This window comes from Prionailurus viverrinus, chromosome B1, assembly GCF_022837055.1.
Source record: "Prionailurus viverrinus isolate Anna chromosome B1, UM_Priviv_1.0, whole genome shotgun sequence".
NCBI lineage: Eukaryota > Metazoa > Chordata > Mammalia > Carnivora > Felidae > Prionailurus > Prionailurus viverrinus.
Genome location: NC_062564.1, coordinates 85,795,179 through 85,818,493, shown reverse-complemented (window position 1 = coordinate 85,818,493; position 23,315 = coordinate 85,795,179). Strand labels below are relative to the sequence as shown.

Sequence of the window (23,315 nt, the reverse complement as noted above, 5' to 3'; positions counted from 1 at the left end):
TGAATGAACAACAGCAACAAAAAACACAACAAACGCTTACGGATTTCAGGGCAATGCTGTAAAAATCCCAAAGAATAATGTCCACAGACATACTTTGGAAAGGAGGAAATATTTTTTCAGATGCAAAGAAGAATGCCCATTTGGAATATTTAGGTAATGGGTTATTCTATAGTTTACCAGAGAGCTTTAAAACATTTTTGATTTCAGGGGAGCCTGGATGGCTCAGTCAAGTGTCCAACTTCAGCTCAGGTCATGATCTCACGGTTCACGAGTTCGAGCCCTGCATCCAGCTCTCTGCTGACAGCTTGGAGCCTGGAGCCTGCTTTGGATTCTGTGTCTTCCTCTCTCCCTGCCCCTCCCCTGCTTGTGCACTCTCTCTCTTTCTCTCTCTCTCTCAAAAATACATCTCAAAGAAGAACATTTGAGACTTTAAAATTCTAAATAGTCATTAGATAATTTTCTAAAATATACTGTGTCCTTCCTTGTCTGTAAACAGGTTACTAGCATCACCAGCTATAACTGGCTGTGAAATACAGAGAGAGCCCGGTAAATGCCTGCCATGAGCCCTCCACCCTGGCCATCTGTGCTGGTTTGCACTGTCAGATGTATGCACCTTAGGACGGCGTCAGTCCTGGAGGCCCACGAGTCTGCCGAGGTCCTGCAGACCCATTGGGCACAGTTCCCAGCGTCTGTCTGATCTTGCTTCTCTTCTGCCCCTGCCTCTGTCGACTGCAGATATGCCTTTCACAGGCAGGTTTCCATGTAGTCTGACTGTTGACTCGTATCTCACCGTGCTCTGCCTTTGACCAAGTAGTCACATCAGATACTTGACTTTAGACGCCCTGTTAGACTGGCTGTGGAACCCAACCTCAGTTCAACCCCACCAATCCTCAGTTATCCTGGATAGAGAAGTCCATCAGCTATAAGACCTAGGACAGAACAGGTATGCCTTCAGCTTCATACATGCTGCCTTCAAAGTGTTCTTTGTGTACCTATTCCTGTAAGTACACCCATACACCCACCCCATTCCCAACACACACACGGCAAAGATGGCATATGCACGCATGCACTCATTCAACACACATTCACTCATGCTTCCAACTCTCATGGATATAATACGAAAACATTATGGCCGATTCCCATCTACCAATAACCATCTGACCGCTCCTGTATTCGTGTTCAGATTCACAATCTACGGCCATACCACCCTGAATGGCGCCTGCTCTCATGTGAAGTTCAGATTTACTATACACATTGTTTCCCCACCTATTGCCTTCTCTGCTGTCCCAAGACCTCCTGTTCTCCACCCCGTTGTCCCACCCAACATGTCCATAACTTATACCTTCTACCACCTAACGCCATTTGCACCACTGGCTCTTCTCTATACTTCTTGCTGCTCAGGATGTGAATCCCCACATTTCTATCTTCAGTTACCATCACTGCCCTCCTCCCTTGCTGCTGCTTGTGCTATTTCTGTCCCGCTCTCCATCTCCTGTTGTTTCTCCCACACTTCTCAGTGACACATGAAAAGGCCGGCCTTCTAGAATGAGCCGCTCACTGAGGAGCTGATGCCGCACATCTCAACATCTTTAGGTCTTGCAACTCTTTCAGCTTACTCAGTGCCGTGGGCCTGCTTCTGTACTACCAAACAGGTTCTGGAGGTTTCTTCTGGCTACATCTACATCTAAGACTCCAAAGTTCCAGAAGACTGAGCTCTAGATAAGAAAGAACCTTGTGTACCATTATATGAAACCATCATCACCATATACTAGTGGAGAAAAGAAAGTCTCATGTATTAGTGGAGAAAAGAAAGCCATCAGCCAATGGTAGTTTCAGGAATTAACTATGGATACTTATCTGTACCCAACGGATACTTTCCAGGGTGAGTAATGAAATACACCTTTTACATTTACTGCTTACTAGACAAAAGCACCATATTCTCTGAACGCTTTGCTAAATTCACAAAGGGTAAATGAAGACAGGGGTTCAGGGCTCCATGTTCTACAGTCTAAAAGTATGACAACACCTATAAAGCAGAGCCTGATTTCCTCACCCAGCAGACAAAACAGATTCTGAAGATGCCAGTCTCATAAAAAGTATTTCTGAAATCAGGTGTCCATTTCTGTCCACTTCTCACTCCAGAACAAAGAGTCCACGTTACATCTCAGAGATCACAGAGCAAATGCCCTGCCAACAGTTTGGGAACAACTGTCACTCTGGCGGACCACTCTTTAGGAAGGAGCGAAACTCCAACAACACCATGTTGCAATCCTAAATGTTCCTTAGAAATAGCTCTTTGGTGGGGCGCCTAGGTGGTGCAGTCGGTTAAGCGTCCGACTTCAGCCAGGTCACGATCTCGCGGTCCGGGAGTTCGAGCCCCGCGTCAGGCTCTGGGCTGATGGCTCGGAGCCTGGAGCCTATTTCCGATTCTGTGTCTCCCTCTCTCTCTGCCCCTCCCCCGTTCATGCTCTGTCTCTCTCTGTCCCAAAAATAAATAAAAAAACATTGAAAAAAAATTAAAAAAAAAGAAATAGCTCTTTCGTTTCTCAAGAAACTAAATACAAGGGCTGCAATATTTAAGATGTTGGGACTTTTCTTTTGTTATTTTTTAAAGTGAGATGACACGAAGCTCTTGTGCCATGACTGTGAATAGGGACAGGTCTATTTAGCCAGCAGTTTGAGCAGAATGTGCTGGACGCTCAGAATAAGAAAGGAAGGGCTTGGCTGTCGATTTTCTGGAAAAGGCTTCATTTACAGAGATACAGCAAGAAAAACAAGCTGACCTGACTGTGCATTCAGCTGGAACAACAAAGAAAGCCGGTGTCGAGAATGAGAACCCTTCAGGAAATCCAAGTTAACCCAAGTTAAATCATTCTGCAGTAATAAAAACTACATTGACACTTGATGGGCTTAAGGTTACCGAGAAATTAATTTTGGAAAAGTGGGAATCTTTATCATTCAGAGTAGAGTTTTGTTTATGTTTTGTTTTGTTTTGTTTTTAAGAATACTAGTCACAGGCCCTGTGCATATACCTGGGCAAAATGTAAACATTATTTAAGATGATGAAAAATACAAAATCATCCTAGCCTAAACTTTCATCTAGCTTTAAATGTATCTTAAAGCACATAAAGACTACTGGAAATAAAAAGGAAAAAGCATTAAGAGGGACCCACAAATGGATTCTATCAGATCTGGCCTCTGAGGATTAAGAACAAAGGCTAAGGCCCTACGGATAGATATCCAGCAGACATATCCTTGTGATGCAAAACCTATGTTTAAGTGCAGTAAGTACGACTGAGGTTGGATTATCTGGAATAATAACAAGCCTGGTTATTGGGGAGCCAAAACCATATCACGGAGCAGAACACAGACTTTGATGTCAAAAAGGTATACCTGGTTTCAAAAGTACACATACTGACTTTGGGATCATAGGTAAATTAGCTCATTTCTCTGTGCTTCAAACACCTCATCTGTAATACACAGGTAACAACACCTGCCACATTGGTTTGTGCTAGAATCAAAGAAGATACTACGGGCATGTGAAGTCCTTAGCACAGGTCAAGAAAATACAAAGCACTAAATAAACAGTCGCCTTTGCCACTCTAAGTAGCAGAACATAAAGATCTCATCTTGACTTGTGATGGAGAAGATATTTTGAAAGTCCGATGTCAGGGCACTAAGACATCAGCTGTTTAACCCTTGCCTGACTAACATGCACTCAGCAGAAATCTCTCTGGCCATGGCATCATTCTGTTTGGATTGCAAAGTGTACACATTATTGAAGTAAGGCATGCATAGAACTCCTTGTGGAACTATCGTAAGCTTTTTTTTTTTCACATTTATTCATTTTTGAGAGAGAGACAGACAGAGTGTGAGCAGGGGGAAGGGCAGAGAGAGAGAGGGGGACACAGAATCTGAAGCAGGCTCCAGGCTCTGAGCTGTCTGCACAGAACTCATAGGCTGCGAGATCATGACCTGGGCCAAAGTCAGACGCTTAACTGACTGAGCCACCCAGGCGCCCCACTTCTTATTTTTTTAACATATTTTTAAATGTTTATTTATTTTTGAGAGAGAGGTACAGAGTGTGAGCAGGGGAGGGGTAGAGAGAGAAGGAGACATAGAACTGGAAGCAGGCTCCAGGCTCTGAGGTGTCAGCACAGAGCCCGACGTGGGGCTTGAACTCATGAAACACAAGATCATGACCTGAGCCGAAGTCAGATATTTAACTGACTGAACTGCCCAGCAGCCCCTGTAAGCTTCTCATATAACTCTGTTTATAATCTCTTACCGGTCATAACAATATGCTCATAGCTTCGTAACACTTTGACAAAAGAGAAACCCAGGTAACTCATCCAGCCCTGACTATAAGAATCAGTGGTTTATTTTACTTTTTCACTTAAGTGCCAAGGTCCTCTCCCACTCTGATGGAAAGAATGTAAACGGCTATCTTTCTGGAAGGCAATCAAGCTAGAAATACTAAAAGCCTTACAGATATGTGTGTGTTTTTGGCTCAGCATAACTATTTCTATAAATTTATCCTCAAGTGATAATTAAAGGAATGTGAAAAGATTTTTTTCAGAGGATACTGATTAAGGCTGTTCAACATGCAATTAACATTGGGGGGGGGGGAAGACCCACATTTCCAATAATACTGTGCCAGTTAGATAAATTATGTTACATGCACAATAAAATATTATCTACCTATTAAAACTGACATTAGAGAAATAGGTTTTATCAATGTGGAAAGTCTATACATAGATGTATGTATGCACAAATATACCTATGTAAGTGTATGTATAGACACACACACACACAAAGTCTGAAAGGTGATTTGGAGGGTGGTACTGTTTTCAAATTTTTATTCTTTTTTCTTATTCTATATTTTCTAATTTCCTGCAATGAACATGTATTGCTTAAAGAAAAAAAGGAAGTTCTTTTTTTTTTTAAGCTGCTATGTTCCCAAGGATACGAGAGTAGTTCTTGAGGTACACAGACCAAGAAAGGATTATAAAATAGCAACTTCCACACTACGTGTACCTCATGTGGATGGCAACTAAATTACCCCCACATTTTCTCTATCAATTGTAGAGAAATGGCAGAAACAGAATTAGCAATCTTTAATTAAACTCTGGGTCTTACCAGTTGCTGACTAAAAGAATGTTTAATCATAAAAGCCAGGATGGTGTTGCTAGGCTGGGAAGGGGGAGAGCTGAGAACTTGGTCTCAGCTCTGCACTAACCAGCTACAGCTAGCATTGTGAACCTGGGCGATTCCCCTTGCCTCTATCCTATTAAAATAAAGATGTTGGACAAGATAGCAGCTAAAATATCTTTCAGTTCTGAAAAAGCTTCTCTTACAGCAAAGACTTAGTTCTGAATGAACCTCTAGGCCCAGATGAAATTCTGGGATGGTAAAGAAAAGAGAAATTAAATCAATAGGCAGCCAAATCAAGGCAGCATGCAGGGCTGTGTCATCTGTGAAATGCCCATCAAACACACATCCTCCACCCTGTTTCCTTTATCAGTCCTGCTGGAAGGTCAGATATATCTAGAGGGAACTGTCAACAGCTCCTTCTTTCTTTCTGTTTGTTGCTCTTCTTGGCGGTCCCAGACTTCCTCTGTAGACAACGTCCTTGGAAATACCACCATTTTTATGTGTCTGTATTTTCACTGAGGTTGTATAACCCTTCTTACTGTTAGAACCTTCTCTAGTTCTTCTAATGGGGAAAGCCAAATGGGTTGCCTTCTACTTAAATCCACTTAAGGCCAAGGAGGACAGAGAGAACTAGGCTCTCTCCTGCCTCTGGGGCACCAAGTCCAAAACACTAGCTGCTGGGGGAAGACCTATAGCTGTTTAGCGCCCTAGTGAGAGTCTCAGGTGCAAAACAGTTAGTCAACTGACTGGTGGGGAGTGGGGGCGACTGTCAGAATATAACGAGCTCAACAAAGCTGGCTGTCCAAATCCCTAGGATACTGCTTTCTTTATGATCTTAGAGATCGCAAAAGGTATAATTCACTGCATAAACCACTGAGCAAAACGCACTTCAGCAAGCTACAATTGATGGTGTGATGGAATATCAACCAAAGAGAATGGTGGCTTCATTTTGGGCAGTAGTGAAAAGACACGGCCATTATTAGGAAGGTTTTTGGCTCTCCTTCCCAATTAAAGGTCTCAAGGAAATGTAAAGCATCAATTTCTTCAAACCAATCTGGATACAACCGTTAAAAGATTAGAAGAAGCATATGAAAATAGTGTTTTACCAAATAACTCCTGTTTTTCCCATTCTTCTTTATGGATCATAATTATCGCCAAGGGCCAGGTGATTATTATATTGGGAGCAAGTGAGACTAGGCCCATAAGACTCCTTCTGCCTGGCTCTTTGTGGCTCAAGTGAAAGGCAAGTCAAACGAATAGGATTTACCACTGCTCTTCTATAGAAAGTAGTCTACGTCAAGACTCTGACAGTAGATGCTTCCTTCAATTCAATTGACATGTTGACGGTTAACAAGGTGCATGGCACACAAGGTTTTGTAATGCTATGGGTTCTACAGGGCAGTGAGTTAGACTCACCCAGTTTTCTGCTGAAGCTTCTCCCTACAGCAAAGACTCAAGAAACTGAAGCAAATTAAAAAGCTCTTGACATACTGTCTCACCAATACCAACTCTGTAGTTTACAAAAAATAACACTAAAATTACAAACCAGAAGGTCAGCCTATCAGAGAAATCTGAAAGCTGGCAGCTTCCGCTCTCAAAATCCTCTCCTGAAAGGGAGCCAGCAATTTGGGTTTTAAATGGAAATCGATAAGAAGGGCTAATGGGTGAATGGGACTTTCACGGTGGTTGTCACTTCCGTGGAGTCTTCCACAAGGAAATTCTGGAGCTCTCTCTATGGGTAATCAATACATACAAAAGCTAAAACTGTTCTGGGTTTATGATAATGAGATCATACAGTTGTGACAGGCATTACTTACTGGGAAAATGAAAGTACATCTCTTTGTGGTATAAATTATGCCATCAGCACTTACTGCCTAGTGTTCCTTAGCCTTGTTTTGGCAAATAATTCAGGAACAATTCAGCTTTGTAACTCTGGGCTCTTTCCCACATGAGCTTTCACAGAAGCATGTGCTTCGTAGAATGGCAAAGTCCCAGAAACAAACTGAAGAGTAGTAATGTCAGGTAACAGGCAAAACAAAACAAAACAAAACAAAAAAAAAGGGTTAAGGCTGAGAGGGCAGGAAAAGAAGAGTCATGAGGCACAAACCAGCAGCTCATAGAAGTGTAAAAGCACACTGACCTGGGAAGGGCAGGCACCTAGAGCACTAGAAAGGCAGATAGGAGAGCTCTAAGGAGCTCCAGGATCCAAAGGATCTCAAAAGCCTCTGGGCACAAGTGCTAGGCTGGAAGGTGAAAGAGAATGTGTGAAAGTGTCCTTTGCACACACATGTTAAGTCAAGTAGTTTAGTGGTTCTGTCTGATTTCTAATTCCCTTTCTTTTTATTTCTTCACTTGCTGGCTACGATGTCTATTTTAACAGGATTCTAGAATATTTGCCAACTAAATGTGACACTTTCCTCACCAACCACCCCAGGGCATTCCCCACTCTACAGTAGCTATTGGGTTCTTCCCTTTTGTATTGAATAAATGGCACAGATGGCTGGAATGTTAACTTATAGGAGCCTGGGTTACACTGGTAAGTCTGTCTTCTTCAGGGTCCCAGCTTCCCTCTTCCTTTAGCCTTTATCTCCTTCCTCTCACTCCAATCCCCACCCTTCACCCCTAGGTGGTTTTCTCCATGCCCTGCACCCTGATGCCATTCCTTCATTCACCAGAATGCATAAATGACTGATTAATTCCATCATGTCTCATGGGGCGGTTTGCATCTTAACCAGAGTAACTTGAAAGGGATACAACACTACAATGTTAGAATTTCAGGTACCATTAAATCCTTGAGGGAGCATGAATAGAGCACTGGAGCCTTCCGGCAGCTGGGACTCACACCCAGATCATTTCCCCTACCTATGTAAAAGGCCAGCTGAGATTCCTGACTTTAGTTGGGCACCCTGCAATCAACTGGCAGCGTGTGGTACTGGTTCACACTGGGCTATAACTGAATATTTACTTATGTTCTCAAGAGCAGAGACCGGATCTAATTATTTCTGTATCTTTAGATCCGAGCACAGCACTTCCTACTGAGTAGAGATCAGTTCAAAGACTGAACAAAGTCAACTGAAAAAGCTCCCAATGGCCAAAGCTAGAATGATTTGAGCAACAAAATAAAGTGGTACTGGACTGCCCCAATAAATATATATGATTCCACACTGATAAAAATAATTGAATAAATTAAAATTCCCCACTCCTTAAGGGTGGGCTGTGCATAGTGACTTCTTCCCTGAGAGTATACAGCATGGAGAGGAGGAAAAAATAGTAACTTAACAGTGGAGAAACCCAAAAAACACTACTTCCGCTGGGTGATCAAAGAAAACATCATCAGTCATACATTGACAATATGTACCCTTGCTTGACATAATGTGATAAAAATAGCACTTTATCTCTGTGATGTTCCTCAGTAAAAATCCATCACCTCAGCTTAATCATGAGGAAAACATCAAATTCCAATAGAGGGACCTTCTATAATATACCTGACTAGTATCCTTTAAAAGTGGCAAGGTCATCAAAAACAAGGGAAGCCTGAGAAACTTCCACAGCCAAGAAGAACCTAAAGAGACATGACAACAAAATATAGTATCCTGGATAGGATCTTGGAACAGAAAAAGGACATTAAGTAAAAACTAAGGGAATCAAGGGGTGCCTGGGTGGCTCAGTTGGTTAAATGTCTGACTCGACTTCAGCTCAGGTCATGATCTCATGGTTCATGAGTCTGAGCCTTGCAATCAGCTCTGTGCTGACAGCATGGAGCCTGTTTGGGTTTCTGTCTCCCGCTCTCTCTCTCTGCCCCTCCCTCACTTGCTATGTCTCTCTCAAAAAAATAAAAAATAAACTTAAAAAATTAAAAAAAAAAAACTAAGGAAATCTAAATAAGCTATGGATTTTGTTTAGTAATAGTGTATCAATATGAGCTCATTAGCTAAAACAAATGTACCATAGTAAGATGTTAATAATAAAGGAAACAATGTGTGTGAAGGGCAGATAGGTGCTCTCTGAACTATCTACTCAATTTTTCTATAAATCTAAAACTGTTCTAAAAAAATAAAGTCTAATTTGAATTGAACCAGAAAAGACCCCAAATAGCCAAAGCAACCTTGAAAAAGAAAACCAAAGGAGGCATCACAATCCTGGACTTCAAGCTATACTACAAAGCTGCAATCATCAAGACAGTATGGTATTGGCATAAGAACAGACACTCAGATCAATGGAACAGAATAGAGAACCCAGAAATGGACCCACAAACGTGTGGCTAACTCATCTTTGACAAAGCAGGAAAGACTATCCAACGGAATAAAGACAGTCTCTTCAGCAAGTGGTGCTGGGAAAACTGGACAGCGACATGAAGAAAAATGAACCTGGACTACTTTCATATACCATACACAAAAATAAACTCAAAGTAGATGAAAGACCTAAACATAAGACAGGAAGCCATCAAAATCCTAGTGGAGAAAGCAGGCAAAAACCTCTTTGATCTTGGCCGCAGCAACTTCTTACTCAACACGTCTCTGGAGGCAAGGGAAACAAAAGCAAAAATGAACTACTGGGACCTCATCAAAATAAAAAGCTTCTGCACAGCAAAGGAAACAATCAGCAAAACTAAAAGGCAACCTACAGAATGGGAGAGGATATTTGCAAATGACATAGCAGATAAAGAGCTAGTATCCAAAATCTATAAAGAACTTATCAAACTCAACATCCAAAAAACAAATAACCCAGTGAAGAAATGGGCAAAAGACATGAACAGACACTTCTCCAAAGAAGACATCCAGATGGCCAACTGACACATGAAAAAATGCTCAACTTCACTCATCATCAGGGAAACACAAATCAAAACCACAATGAGATATCACCTTACACGTGTCAAAATGGCTCACATTGACAACTCAGGCAACAACAGATGTTGGCGAGGATGTGGAGAAAGAGGATCTCTCTTGCATTGTTGTTGGGAATGCAAGCTGGTGCAGCCACTCTGGAAGACAGTATGGAGGTTCCTCAAAAGATTAAAAATAGAACTACCCTAAAACCCAGCAGTTGCACCACTAGGTATTTATACAAGGGATACAGGTGTGCCGTTTCGAAGGGACACATGCACCCCCATGTTTAGGGCAGCACTATCCACAATAGCCAAGGTATGGAAAGAGCCCAAATGTCCATTGATGGATGAATGGATAAAGAAGATGTGGTATATATATATATAGATATATATATATATATAGATAGATATAGATATATAGATATATATACACACACAATGGAGTATTACTCAGCAATCAAAAAGAATGAAATCTTGCCATTTGCAACTATGTGGATGGAACTGGAGGGTATTATGCTAAGTGAAATTAGTCAGAGAAAGACAAAAATCATATGACTTCACTCATATGAAGACTTTAAGAGACAAAACAGATGAACATAAGGGAAGGGAAACAAAAATAATATAAAAACAGGGAGGGGGACAAAACAGAAGAGACTCATAAACATGGAGAACAAACAGAGGGTTACTGGAGGGGGTGTGGGAGGGGGGATGGGCTAAATGGGTAAGGGGCACTAAGGAATCTACTCCTGAAATCATTGTTGCACTATATGCTAACTAACTTGGATGTAAATTAAAAAATAATAATAATAAAATAATAAAAATAAAATAAAATATAAAGTTTATTATTAATAATAATAAAAACCAAGTGGCAGTAAAAAATGAAAAGAAAAGTGTTCTGTGTCCTTGCTTTTCCTATGGTTATTTGTAAAGGCACAGGCAAATGAATAACTATAAAACCTTGGCCACTTTGGATGAAACATTCTTGTGAGAGATCCAACAATGGCAGAGCTGTTGATCACCATTTTAAACACAGGACATTATTTCAGACTATCATCAGGCAAAAGAATTGATCCCTACCCAAGGAGGAAGCACTGTGCTAGGATATGTGTGTATCACTTAGTACACTCAAGTGTTTCACGTGTTTCTCTTCGTTTCCCAGCTGCCCATGGAGTTAGGTTGGAGTCGTGTGACTGGTTCAAGCCAACAGAGTGTGAGTGGAGGTGGCGTGTGACACGTCTGGGCCAAGGAAGTTAAATGCAGGTGTGCCTCTACCTCCCTCTTTCCCCTTCTAAGTTGTCCTCCTATGGAGGCTTTGTGTCACTGCGAATGGAGGAGGCCACAGGATCCACACAAGACTTCACCAGAGTGAGAAAGAAACCGCTCCTGCATTAAGCCATTGAGATTTGGGGTTCATCTGCCAAAATGGCTATGGTTATTACCCTAAAATACCAAGAGACTGCATTCCCAAATAAAGGCTCCTTCCTCTCTGGCCGAAAGTTACGAATCATAAGGTTTCTCGGTATTTCTGAATATCACTACTTACCACAGGCAATGGTCCAATAGACCAAAGAGTCAGGAGTCTGGTACAGGATTCGGTAAGGAGCCACCCGGGCACTGGAGTCCAGCACGACGTCAAGGGTACCCACGAGAAGGCCTGAGGGTGGAGAAGGCAGAAAAATGCTTAAGGGTTTCCCCAGGGCTTCCCCAAATTCCCAGAGGCAGTGTCAACACACCCCTTCGGCTGGACCTCCCAATGGTCTTCCTCTACAACCCCTCTCGACAACCCCTCTCCTGTCGCACCCGGCCGTGACAAAATTTTCATCTTAAACATTCTGATGTTGGCTCTACGTGACTTGTTCCAACAACCACCAAGAGAAACAGCACAGGCTGGAAGGCAGTCTGCTGGTTTCAAAAGCAAGTGAAGGCTAGCAAAGCTGGTAGCTCAGTCTGCATAAGCTGGCATTCATAAATGCCCATTTAAAATAAAAATGAGTAAGGTATTAAACATTTACATGTTGGTGTCTCTGCTCTACCTACATGAGACCCAATGTGCGTTATTTTCTCCCTCCCTCCACCTAAGAAACCCAGTCTTAATTTGAGTAACTTGCCAAGGCCAGGAACTAGTCATGTCTATCTGAGTTACTGTGTCAGGCTGGCCTACATATTATTTTAATCTGCCCCACTTTTCTTCATATTGGAAAAGTATAGTTCAGCTCAGCAACCATCAAATCAGTACCTACTACGTTCAAAGCAAACTCTGTGGGCACAAAACATAACAAGATAGAGAGTCCTTAAGGTATTTATAATCTAGGAGGAAAGAAGGCCAGAGTCTTAACACTTGTTTAGGAGTGATCAAGGGCTGTGAAACAAGCATTTTCTCATCTCAGTTCCCATCGCAGTGGCAGAGTCCTTTGCCATTTGTCACATCAAACATTAAAATGATTGGAAAGGCAAACAATGCCAGGAAGGCATCCTGGTAACATACGGTAGAATTCTGTGGGTCAGGAACCTCACTGATCTGTCCGGGCCCTGGGGGAAACTTGCCCACATCATCCAAGTCTGTCCAGGAAGCCTGAATAGCCAACACATGATTTTACCTTTTTATTTGTGAGAAATGCAAATACCCAATATGCTGCTGCTCACTTAAGAAGAGGCAGCGCCTTGGGGAACCTGTGTGGCTCAGTCAGTTAAGCCTCCAACTCTTTTTTAAGTTTATTTATTTTTGAGAGCAAGAGAGAGAGCATGTGAGAGCAGGGGAGGGGCAGAGAGAGAGGGGGACAGAGGATCTGAAGCAGGCTCTGTGCTGACAACAGAGAGCCTCATTTGAGGCTTGAACTCACAAACCATGAGATTATGACCTGAGTCGAAGTCAGAAGCTCAACTGACTGAGCCACCAGGTGCCCCAAGCACCAGACTCTTGGATTGCAGCGCGTGCGTGCATGTGCGTGCGTGTGTGTGCATGTGCGTGCGTGTGTGTGCGTGCATTCTCTCTCGCTAGAAGTGCAAGTCTATCTTAAAACCACCATTCCTCCAAGTCTCCCCTCCAGGAAAGTGTGCCTCTTTTATCTATCCTAAACTGGGATTAGGCACTAAACGTTTTCTCCACTATTCTAAAATAACATGGACACACACACAAACTCCACAAAGTCAAATAAACTAGATCCCTTACTTGGCAAGATGACTCCAAAATATCCCTATAAAGTAAATGCCCGGAATTATTCCAAGGTCAGATGGAAATCAGCACACAGCAGGACTTGGACTCAGAAGAATCAACTAGAAACTCTGACTAGTTTTCATCTTAAGGCAAGGCATTTTATTTTCAATGGCTTGATTTTCTCAATGATACAATGGAGACAATATCACAACTACAAGATTGCTCTGGTAATAAGACAAAATATAATAGGATTTAGGGGCAAGAGGCAGAATAGAATAAGGGCCTAAGAAACCTGGTCTAGAACTTGCCAAGACATTCCTTTGTTTAATTCGACTTATCCTTAGATGGCATGTTTACTGAAAATGGTTTGGAGTAGCACTGATGGTGGTCAAGGCTTAGAGGGGGAGGCTAAAGGTCCAGGCTCCCTTGCTCTGCTACTGTTGAAAATAAGTAGCCTCCCAGAAGCATGAACCTGACCCATAGCAGGCTTTGCATAAACTTCTGCAGAATCTGAACCAGAAGTTCTTCTGAAACCGTCACCGACAGTATGTCTTGATGTGTTGTCTTCTATTAATGTCTTGAGGTTCGGTTCCTACCATATCGAATACTTTGATGTGCACCATACCACTGAAATTCACTTCCTTCTGCTCTGGCAGCCTGGGGTCATGGACAGAGCCACTGTGCAGTGACCCAGTGTTCAGAAGAGCTTAGCTCTGACCCTGACTCTGTTATAGCCAGTTCCGTGGTGTGAACATGCCCTAACTTCTTGTTGTTCTGACTGCCTCAGTTGTAAAGTGATCATACTAGCACTTGCCTTCCTGCCCCAGGGTTATTAGTCAAGAGGCCTATGGGAGATTAACCGTAGGCAAGTCCTATAGTTGTCCTTGGTCTTTGTCCAAGGACAGGAACCTGTTTAGGCTCACTCCAAACCACAGTGACCATAGCCACCTAAACACACCAGTAAAAACAATCCTTCACTAGAGTGGAAATTAATTCATTTGTTTGATCTGGACTGTATAACATACATTAAAAATAAATCCCGACAGCCTGTAGTTTTCCACGGGGTAAATTTCCACATAATGCCACATATGTGTTGCATTTTTGTTTTCTTTAATATGACATGGATTTACTGCGAAGAGCTCTAATTACTTTTCAATTATCTGCAGATGGAAGGGTATATTAATAGGAAAAGCAGAAAAGAACGCCAGCTAAACTGGATTCCCTTCCATGTGAACTAGAAATACAAATACATCGCTCATAACTGAGTGTTTGTAATACTTTACTTTTCTTGAATCTAAAAGAAATGAAACTCCCCCAATACTGGAAATGTCACCTACGTTGGTTCTAAAGAACACACACTTCAGTCTGGGGTTAGGGAATTCAGTCAAGGATTAGCCTTGGTTTAATGAGCCCCTAAAAGAGTGTCATCACAGATAAAGATTCTTCCAAGGGCAAGCATACCTCACTGAGCAGAGCAGCCAACAGAGACAGTCCTGGTTCTGGAATTCTTCAGTCTTGGCCCTGCCATCACCCAACTCTCACACTCAGCCTCCCCGAGCCTCAGTTTCCCCATCCTTAATGTCTCACTAGACTTTTACATTCTGTAACACACAGGAAGGAAGGTCTCTGTAAAGGTTCAACCTGATCCACTCATCTTCACCACCACAAATACCCCTGATTAAAATTCATCTGCAATATCCATTACTCTAATTAACAAAACCTCTAGTGTCACTCAGAGATAAAGAAAACTGAGTTGTTTAAAGAAGATTCTCCAGGGTGAGGGCTTCTGATTAGATGCCAGCTCACCAACACTGAGTGTGCACTCACAACTGGCACCAACCAGTTGTGACAAACTCCCACCAGGGGCACTTGGGTGGCTCAGTTGGTCGAGCATCCAACTTCGGCTCAGGTCATGATCTCACAGCCTGTGAGTTCAAGCCCCACGTCAGGCTCTGTGCTGACAGCTCAGAGCCTGGAGCCTGCTTCCGATTCTGTGTCTCCCTCTCTCTCTGCCCCTCCTCTGCTCATGCTCTCTCTCAAAAATGAGTAAATGTTAAAAAAAATTTAAAAAAAACAACTGGCACCAACAGCTTCCACTAAGACTTAGATGAAAACTAATACCTACCATATGGTTCATGCTGAAATATTTTATTTTTTAAAGTTTTATTTATTTAAGTAATCTCTACACCCCCTGTGGGGCTCGAACTCATGACCCCAAGATCAAGAGTCATATGCTCTTCTGACTGAGCTAGCCAGGGGCCCCATGCTGAAATATTTTAAGAGTTAACTGCAGACAGTATAATATGGTAATACTCACATTAGGCACATATACAATCAGAAAACTGCCGTGAAAATTCTGTGAAAATTTAAGGTACCGGATATCCAGACAGAAAGCAATACTGTGAATTGAGGCATGCAGTTGGCCAGTTGAATCAATAAATACACTCTTCCACATTAAGAGTTGAATCAATAAATTCAACTCTGTCACTTCTTCCACTCTGTCACTTTGTAACACTGACTAGAATTTGCCGTCTATTTGGAATGTTGTGCTTGTCTGTCAATCCTTACCTCCCACGACCTCAAATGACAAACTCCCAATTATTTAACGCCACCTCTTTCTACCCCTCATCCCCCTCCAAGTTCTGTTTCTGTAGTACCTACTGAATTTATTTAAAATTACTTGCACATTTTGCCTTGTTCTACTTTTCCTCCTCTTTCCAGACGGAGCCCCTTACGGCGGAATCTAACAGACTCTTTCTGACTCCTAGGTCCTGAACTTTGCTTGGAGCACAGTAAGCCCTGAATACACATTTGATGAGTGGATGAGTTAGGTATTTTTAAAAAAACCTGAACAGTAATTTATTGCTGTGCTGCCTAAACCCTACTGATATAGAGTCAAGACTCTGGGAGAGGGAAAACATTCCTCCTATACCCACTATCCATGCAGAATACTAGGAGATGGGAAATCTTATGTAGAGAATCCAACCCCCCCCACACACACACACTCAAAATCCCCCCAAACCAACCCAGCAATCAGGATTTTCTTAGAAGTCGTATTATTCATACCTCCGAAATGGCTGTCAAAATACTGAACCTTTTATCATTTCCCACACAAAGCATTGTTTTAGCAGCTGTTCTAGTCAACTATTTCTGGTGTTAAACAATCATTGATCGCCTGAGATAACGAAATCAAATTATGGCCCTCAAAATAACTCTTCCCCACATCTACCTATTTATATTAGTTCAGGGGCATCTCATAACATAAAAATGCTGGTTTCAAGGGGATTCAGAAAACACAACAAAATTGGTATATTTAGGTTTCCCATCTGGCTGTGGGCACTGGAGGGTGTGTGACACACACAGTCATCGCTTGCCCTGGTTCTGTGCCCGGAGAGTGCCGCACATGTAGGAATGTGGCCATGACAACAATCAATCATCTACTGATGATCTTGGAATAACAATGTTAAAATGGACAGGATCTTAAAGCTTATTCAGTCTCCCTCTACCCCCTTAGCCATACGGACAGTCAGAAGTCTACAAAGATCATGGCAGCAGAAAACTCAGGGGCATGGGCTCCTGGTGCAGAAACAATAATAGTACCTTCTCAGAGAGTGCCCCATATGCCCTAAGCACTATTTGTTAATGAAATATTTCAAAACCACAGAAGAGTACAGGAAATTACAAATGCACGCACCACTACTCTGACTTTAACATTTGTCCTTATTTTTTTTTTTTTTAATGTTTGTTTATTTTTGAGAGAGAGAGAGACACAGAGCATGAACAGGGGAGGGGCAGAGAGAGAGGGAGACACAATCTGAAGCAAGCTCCAGGCTCTGAGCTGTCAGCACAGAGCCCGATGCAGGGCTCAAACCCACGAACCATGAGATCATGACCTGAGCTGAAGTCGGACGCTTAACCGACTGAGCCACCCAGGCACCCTTCTTCTCTCATTTTTTTAAACAGAGAAAATGTAACACAGACAGCAAAGGTCTCTTTTGTGCCTCCTTGATCTTACTTCCCTCTCTCCTTCACCACTGTCAGGTTGTTTTGTATTCTTCCCATCCAGGTCCTTACACTTTTATTGTCCCAAGTGTATGTACATGAATGTGCATTTAACACTGATATGCGTTTTACTTTTTATATTAATGATAAAAAGTAGATACTGTTTGGCAACCTATCGTTTTCACTCAATAATATGATTATAAAATTTACCCAGGTTATACTTGTAAATCCAATTCATCCATTTTAAATGTTGTATAATATTCACTGTATAAATAAACTGTAAGTTACTCTTTCTCCTAATAAAGGACATTTGGGTTTATTTCCAATTTTTTCCCCTATAACAGACATTGCAACAATTTTTTTTTGTATATGATGCTTTAAGCATGTGAAAACATTTTAGAATGGAATTCTTGGGTCATACGGTAAGTGTACCTTTAAACCTTACTAAATATTGCAAAATTGCTGTCCAAACTGATTGCCAATTTACTCTGACAAGGAAAGCAAGAGAATGTGTTTCTCCATAATGGCCCCAACACTTGGTATTATCAGTTGTTTTTTTTAAATTTTCATCAGTCTCAAGGCTGAGAAACAGTACCCATTTGTTGTTTAAAACATTTTTTTTAATGTTTATTTATTGAGGTGAGGGGGGGAGTGAGGGCTCTTGAGCGGGAGAGCAGCATTGAGATAGAATCCCAAGCAGGCTCAGTGCTGTCATCATGGAGCCCGATGCAGGGCTCAATCTCACAAACCAGAAGATCATGACCTGAACCAAAATCAAGAGTTGGAGGATTAACTGACTGAGCCACTCAGGCACCCCCATTTGTTGTTTAAGTTTGCATTTTTCTGATTACCCATCAGTTTGAGTATCTTTGCCTCTTTATTGACCATTCTGGTGTCCTGTTCTGTAAGCTATTTGCTTTTCCCACTGAGCTGAACTTTGCTGGAGACCCAGTTCAGAAATTAACAGTTTACCATTTTGAGGCTTCCACTAATATATACGTTGATCAATTCATTTCACCAAATATACACTGATCTCCCTAAAGCCTCAGAGGCAGTACACTTGGACTTACTTCTTCATATATATATTCTATATAAATGGAGAAAGTGAGATCACATTTGCAAACCTCTTTGCATCACTCCCGTGGAAAGTTTCCGTAGGTCACAGGTTCCCACGTCTTCCTATCAGCTGCTCCCAAGGCATTATTGGTATATCCCCTGTAAGTCTCAGTACTTATAGATGGTACATGATATCAGGCAGAAAGTAATTAGACAGTAACACCCAGAAGCAGCTGCTGACAGTTATAAACTCCAGCCACACCATAGTTTTTTACATGTCTCCTAATGAATCTTGCTTGTAGTTTCCTCCCACTGTGAGCTCCTTGAGGGCAGGCACAGCCTTGTTGATCTTGAATTCCCGAAGCCTACAGTAAGTCCTGATATAACAAGTTCTGGCCAATTGGCCTTAAATAATTAAAACTGCCCAAGAATGATTCACCGAAAGGAGACCAACACTTGAGAAAAGGTTGGAAAATCTCACCTCAGAGAGTGTGAGGCAATACCAATCAAGCTCCCAGTTAAGCTTTGTATCATGGGAGATCAACTTCTCTAATTTCTGAAGTAATCTGTCACTTTTTAATGAATACTGAGATTTATCTGGCACTACGATGGACCAAAAGCAGAGATATTTAGGGAAAGCACACGTCTTCCTACTCTCTTCCTTTGCAAAGGAAACTGATCCAGAGACTGGCAGTTGTCGCCAAAAAACCAAGGAATTACTCCGAAGTTTAACCAGTGTAAACTCTTGCATCCACCCACAGACTGGTAAACAATTTGTTTGCACCCCACCCTGGCCAGGGGACCAGGCAAGAGATTAGGAACACTGGTGTGCACACAGCCGTGCAGGGGGGATGCTGGCATTGGCAGGTGAGGGGTCAGCTCCGTGGTTATAAATACATCCGAGTTCATAGTGTCACCATGAACAACGAGAAGGTACACACGGGCTCCTGCAGACCAGCTACAGTATCTCTGAGAGACATGCGAGCCATGTCTGTGTTCTGTAAGGAGCTGAGGGACGCAGGTTTGTTGGGAGAGATGGTTGGGGCGGGATATGGAGGCAAGGGGTTTTCTCAGTTTTATAACCTCAACGAGTATAAAAGGCGTTCTCAAGTATGGATCCTACTGGCTAAAAGGGAGAGACCATTCTCCATGCTGGGATTCTACCTTTGGTGCAGAACAGTCTGGGCATGTTTTTATTTTCTAGTATTGCATATTTTCTAACCCTTTAGGTAAAAATGATTTCTCAACACAGTTCAAACCACTGTTGTTGGTTTGAAAAGGCCACCCACAACTCTCTCAACTTCAGCAGCCATTTCTCATGACACCATCCCAGCCACACATGCATCATGGCTGTCTTACGACAATGCCTCTCTCTTGAGGGGAGAGAGAGCCCATCTTACACACACACCACACTCACACACACACTCACATGGGGGCTTGTCAACATTTGTGGAAAGACGGAAGTAATGAGAAGTCTGGTGGTCCAGGAAATATACTGCCGGCTCTGTCAATTAGGAGAGTACTTCTCAAACTATTTGTGGTCAAGAATCGGTTTGTTTTTAGTCTCCAATCTGTTATGGACTGATATTTTTGTAAGATACGGTGCGTGTGAAATACTAAAACATAGCTACAGAATATGAAAGAAGACACAAACAAGCCTCCGATTTTTTAATAATTTAATTCAACAACTTGCTCTGGGTTTCTTTTTTTTTTTTTAATTTTTTTTTCAACGTTTATTTATTTTTGGGACAGAGAGAGACAGAGCATGAACGGGGGAGGGGCAGAGAGAGAGGGAGACACAGAATTGGAAACAGGCTCCAGGCTCTGAGCCATCAGCCTAGAGCCCGACGCGGGGCTCGAACTCACGGACCACGAGATCGTGACCTGGCTGAAGTCGGACGCTTAACCGACTGCGCCACCCAGGCGCCCCTTCTTGCTCTGGGTTTCTAAATGCTTAATTTCAATTTCTGTTCTGTAGCTCAAGGCAGTGGTAACAAACAGGTTGCAAACCAGTACCTAAAATGGCGCTACATTCAGGAAGATAAGGCTTGAGGGCAGTAATTTTCTCAGGACTATGTTTATTAGAATCATGCGTATACTTTTAAAGAGCATATTCGATTCTACGGTATACATTTTCATTTGGGAAATTAAAATAATTGTTTACCCACTGCAAACTAAAATGAAACTCAACAAAAATCCTTTCTCAACTGAAGGCAAGAATACATGAATGGGGGGAGGCATGAGGTTTTCATCGTGTATTCATCCCAAGGGCACCGGTTTGAAGTATGGAAAATCTGCACTCCTGCATTAGAGGAATCGTAGGAGACCCTGACACAACTCTTACCAAGGAGGAGGAGGCTTAGGGGGCAGAAAGACAAAGCTCAGAGAGGCAGAGCACTCCCTCTGTAGTACAGCAAAGGAATTCGGGATTGCAAGGTCTTTGACATTCATGTCCATGTAAGTACAGTAGTCCCCCTTATCCTGTGGTTTCATTCGCCTTGGTTTCAGTTACCCCCAGTCAACTGCCTTGGGAAGCAGATGACCTCCTTCTGACCATAGGTCATCAGTAGCCTAATGCTACGTCACAATGCCTGTGTCTTCCACGTCATTTCACCTGGTCACACAGGCATCGCATCATCACACATCATCCCAGGGTGAAGGTGAGTGCAGCACCATAACGTATCTTAAGTGAGAGAGAAACCACATTCACACCGCTTCTATTACAGGATATGGTTATAATTGTTCTATTTTACTGGTAGTAATTGTTGCTGATTTCTTACTGTGCCTAATTTATAAATTAAACTTTATCACAGGTATGTATGTGTAGGAAAAAACAGTATACATGGGGTTCAGTACCATCCGCAGCATGAGGCATCCACTGAGGGTCTTAGAACGTGTATGCCCCAGACAAGGGGAAAACTACTGCACACAGAAAGTTAGGGCTCCAAAGGAGAGAAAGAAGCCATGACTTTCACATTTTCCATCACGGAAGATAAAGCACAAGCTGCCTTACGCCTGAAGTAACTGCAGAAAACTGAAGTCTGAAGAGCATTTCCTCAGCAGAGACTTGGTCATATAGCCAGGTAGTACGTGCCCTTCAAATCTACCAAGCGCCCTTGAAGGCCACGTCTTCCAGGACCTGCTCCATTTCACCCTGTAGGCCTGTCTCTTAAAGTCACATGTACCTCCTCCTACAAAAAGGGCAGTTGGGATTGATTTTCCCTTCTCTTTGGGGCCATGTCTGAGAAGGAATCATTAAACTATTTTAATACATTACCTAGCACACCAGTTAGGACCAGCTACATAATTTGCAGGGCTCTCTGGCGGAAGGGGGCGGGAATGCCAAGTCCACTTGCTCAAAAGGTCTTAAGGGGTGCCTGGGTGGCTCAGTCAGTTGAGCATCTAACCCTCAATTTTGGCTCAGGTCATGATCGCTGGGTCGTGGGAGAGAGCCCCAAAGCAGGCTCAATGCTGACTGTGCAGAGCCTGCTGGGGATTCTCTCTCCCTCTCTCTCTCTGCCCCTCCCCGTCTCTGTCTCCCTCTCAAAATAAATAAATTAACCTAAAAAAATCTTAAGAATTTCAAGACAACTAGTAGAAAATTAATCCAAGCCTGGAGCCCTTTTAGATGTAGGTTCCTGTGCAACAGCACAGGCCATACACCCAGGAGGCTGGCCCTGACCCCCGCAATGTGTGGTGATCTCATCCCTACGGACAAGCCTGTTATTCTCAGACTTTTATCAGGGACTCAGGTTTGCTCTGATACAGACATATGAGGACAATGAACTGAATTTATTCAGAAAATACTCTAGGCACCTGTGTGCTCGGATTCCTCAAACGAGCCCTCAACCCAGGAAGAGGAAGGTAGATGCATTTTTGTTACATTTACAGCTGCTTCCATATATGCCAGAGGAAGTTGTCTTCGTTCTAATCTGGTCTGTAGAGGCAGGTATGAAAACCTGAACCTGATGGCTCAGGGCTGGCCAATGTCAGCCTGCAGAGTGAAGACAGAGGGGCCTTTTTGGTGCTGGTGGGAGCAGTTCATCACTGTGAAGCCCACAGTCCCTAAGAGATAAGCCACATCAATGACCTTGGGGAAACCTGGGGGTGATGCCCCTCAGACATCTTCTACTGGATGGGCCACATACTGCCCCAAGACCACTGCCAACCCTTCTTCTAGTTCATGAGACCCCCTTCTCCACAATGAAGGAAATCATGAAATAGGGGCAATTATGAATTTTAAATTACATTTAGGTAATGACCTAGTATGTCTAAAGAAATCATAGTACATCTACGCAGTGATAGACATTTTTTTTTATTATTATTATTTGAGAGAGAGAGAGACTGCGTGAGCGAGGGAGAGAGGCAGAGGGAGAGAAAGAGAATCTTAAGCAGATTCCATGCTCAGGATGGAGCCCGACTGAGGGCTCAATCCCATGACACTGGGATCATGACCTGAGCTTAAATCAAGAATTAGACGTTCAACTGACTGAGTCACCCAGGTGCCCCATAGACATTTAAAATCATGCCCTCAAGTGATTATTTAATGACCTGGTGAAACCTATTGAGTAAGTTATGTGAAGAGCACAAAACTATAATTTTTGTCCCATATGATTCCCAGCAAAATATAACATTACCATATTATAAAACATAACATGCATTATTTTTAAAGACTAAAATTAACATATTGGTGAGTAAAATAATTTTCCTTGTTTCTGTATTCTTCTGTGTTTCCAAAAGTTTCTCAAATGTACATTCAATACTTTTATGATGTAAAAAATGTTTTATCTCAATTACTTCCAACCTTCTACTCTGGGCATTTTTACTCAGAGGTAATAGCGTTAAGTAAATACGTGGTTACTGTGTTTATAACAAAGCTGCTACTTCATTTCATAAAGCCACAGGTTAGTAATTTTGTTGCCAGAACGCAATAGGACAGGTAGGGGCAATATCTAAATGAGTGGCATCCTCAAAAACACACTTTGATCGAGAGGGGCCTGGCCTTTATCTTTTAGAAAATTTTTTAAAGTTCCTTTTTCCCCTCTAGTATATGAAGTGCATCAATACTGTAAATTGACACATATTCAACCACACAGCACCATTTTGCTTAACTCAATTGTAGGG

At 42.4% G+C, this 23,315-nt stretch overlaps 1 protein-coding gene across 4 annotated transcripts in view; it reads right to left on the bottom strand.

Moving 5' to 3' along the window:
- The window catches only part of TBC1D9 (TBC1 domain family member 9), a 114,433-nt gene that overhangs the window by 53,561 nt on the left and 37,557 nt on the right, over positions 1 to 23,315 (bottom strand). For all 4 annotated transcript variants that reach the window (XM_047855435.1, XM_047855437.1, XM_047855436.1 and 1 more), the window contains exon 2: positions 11,523 to 11,633. In XM_047855435.1, the coding sequence (XP_047711391.1) occupies positions 11,523 to 11,633 (111 nt within the window). The remainder of the gene's footprint in view (positions 1 to 11,522; positions 11,634 to 23,315) is intronic.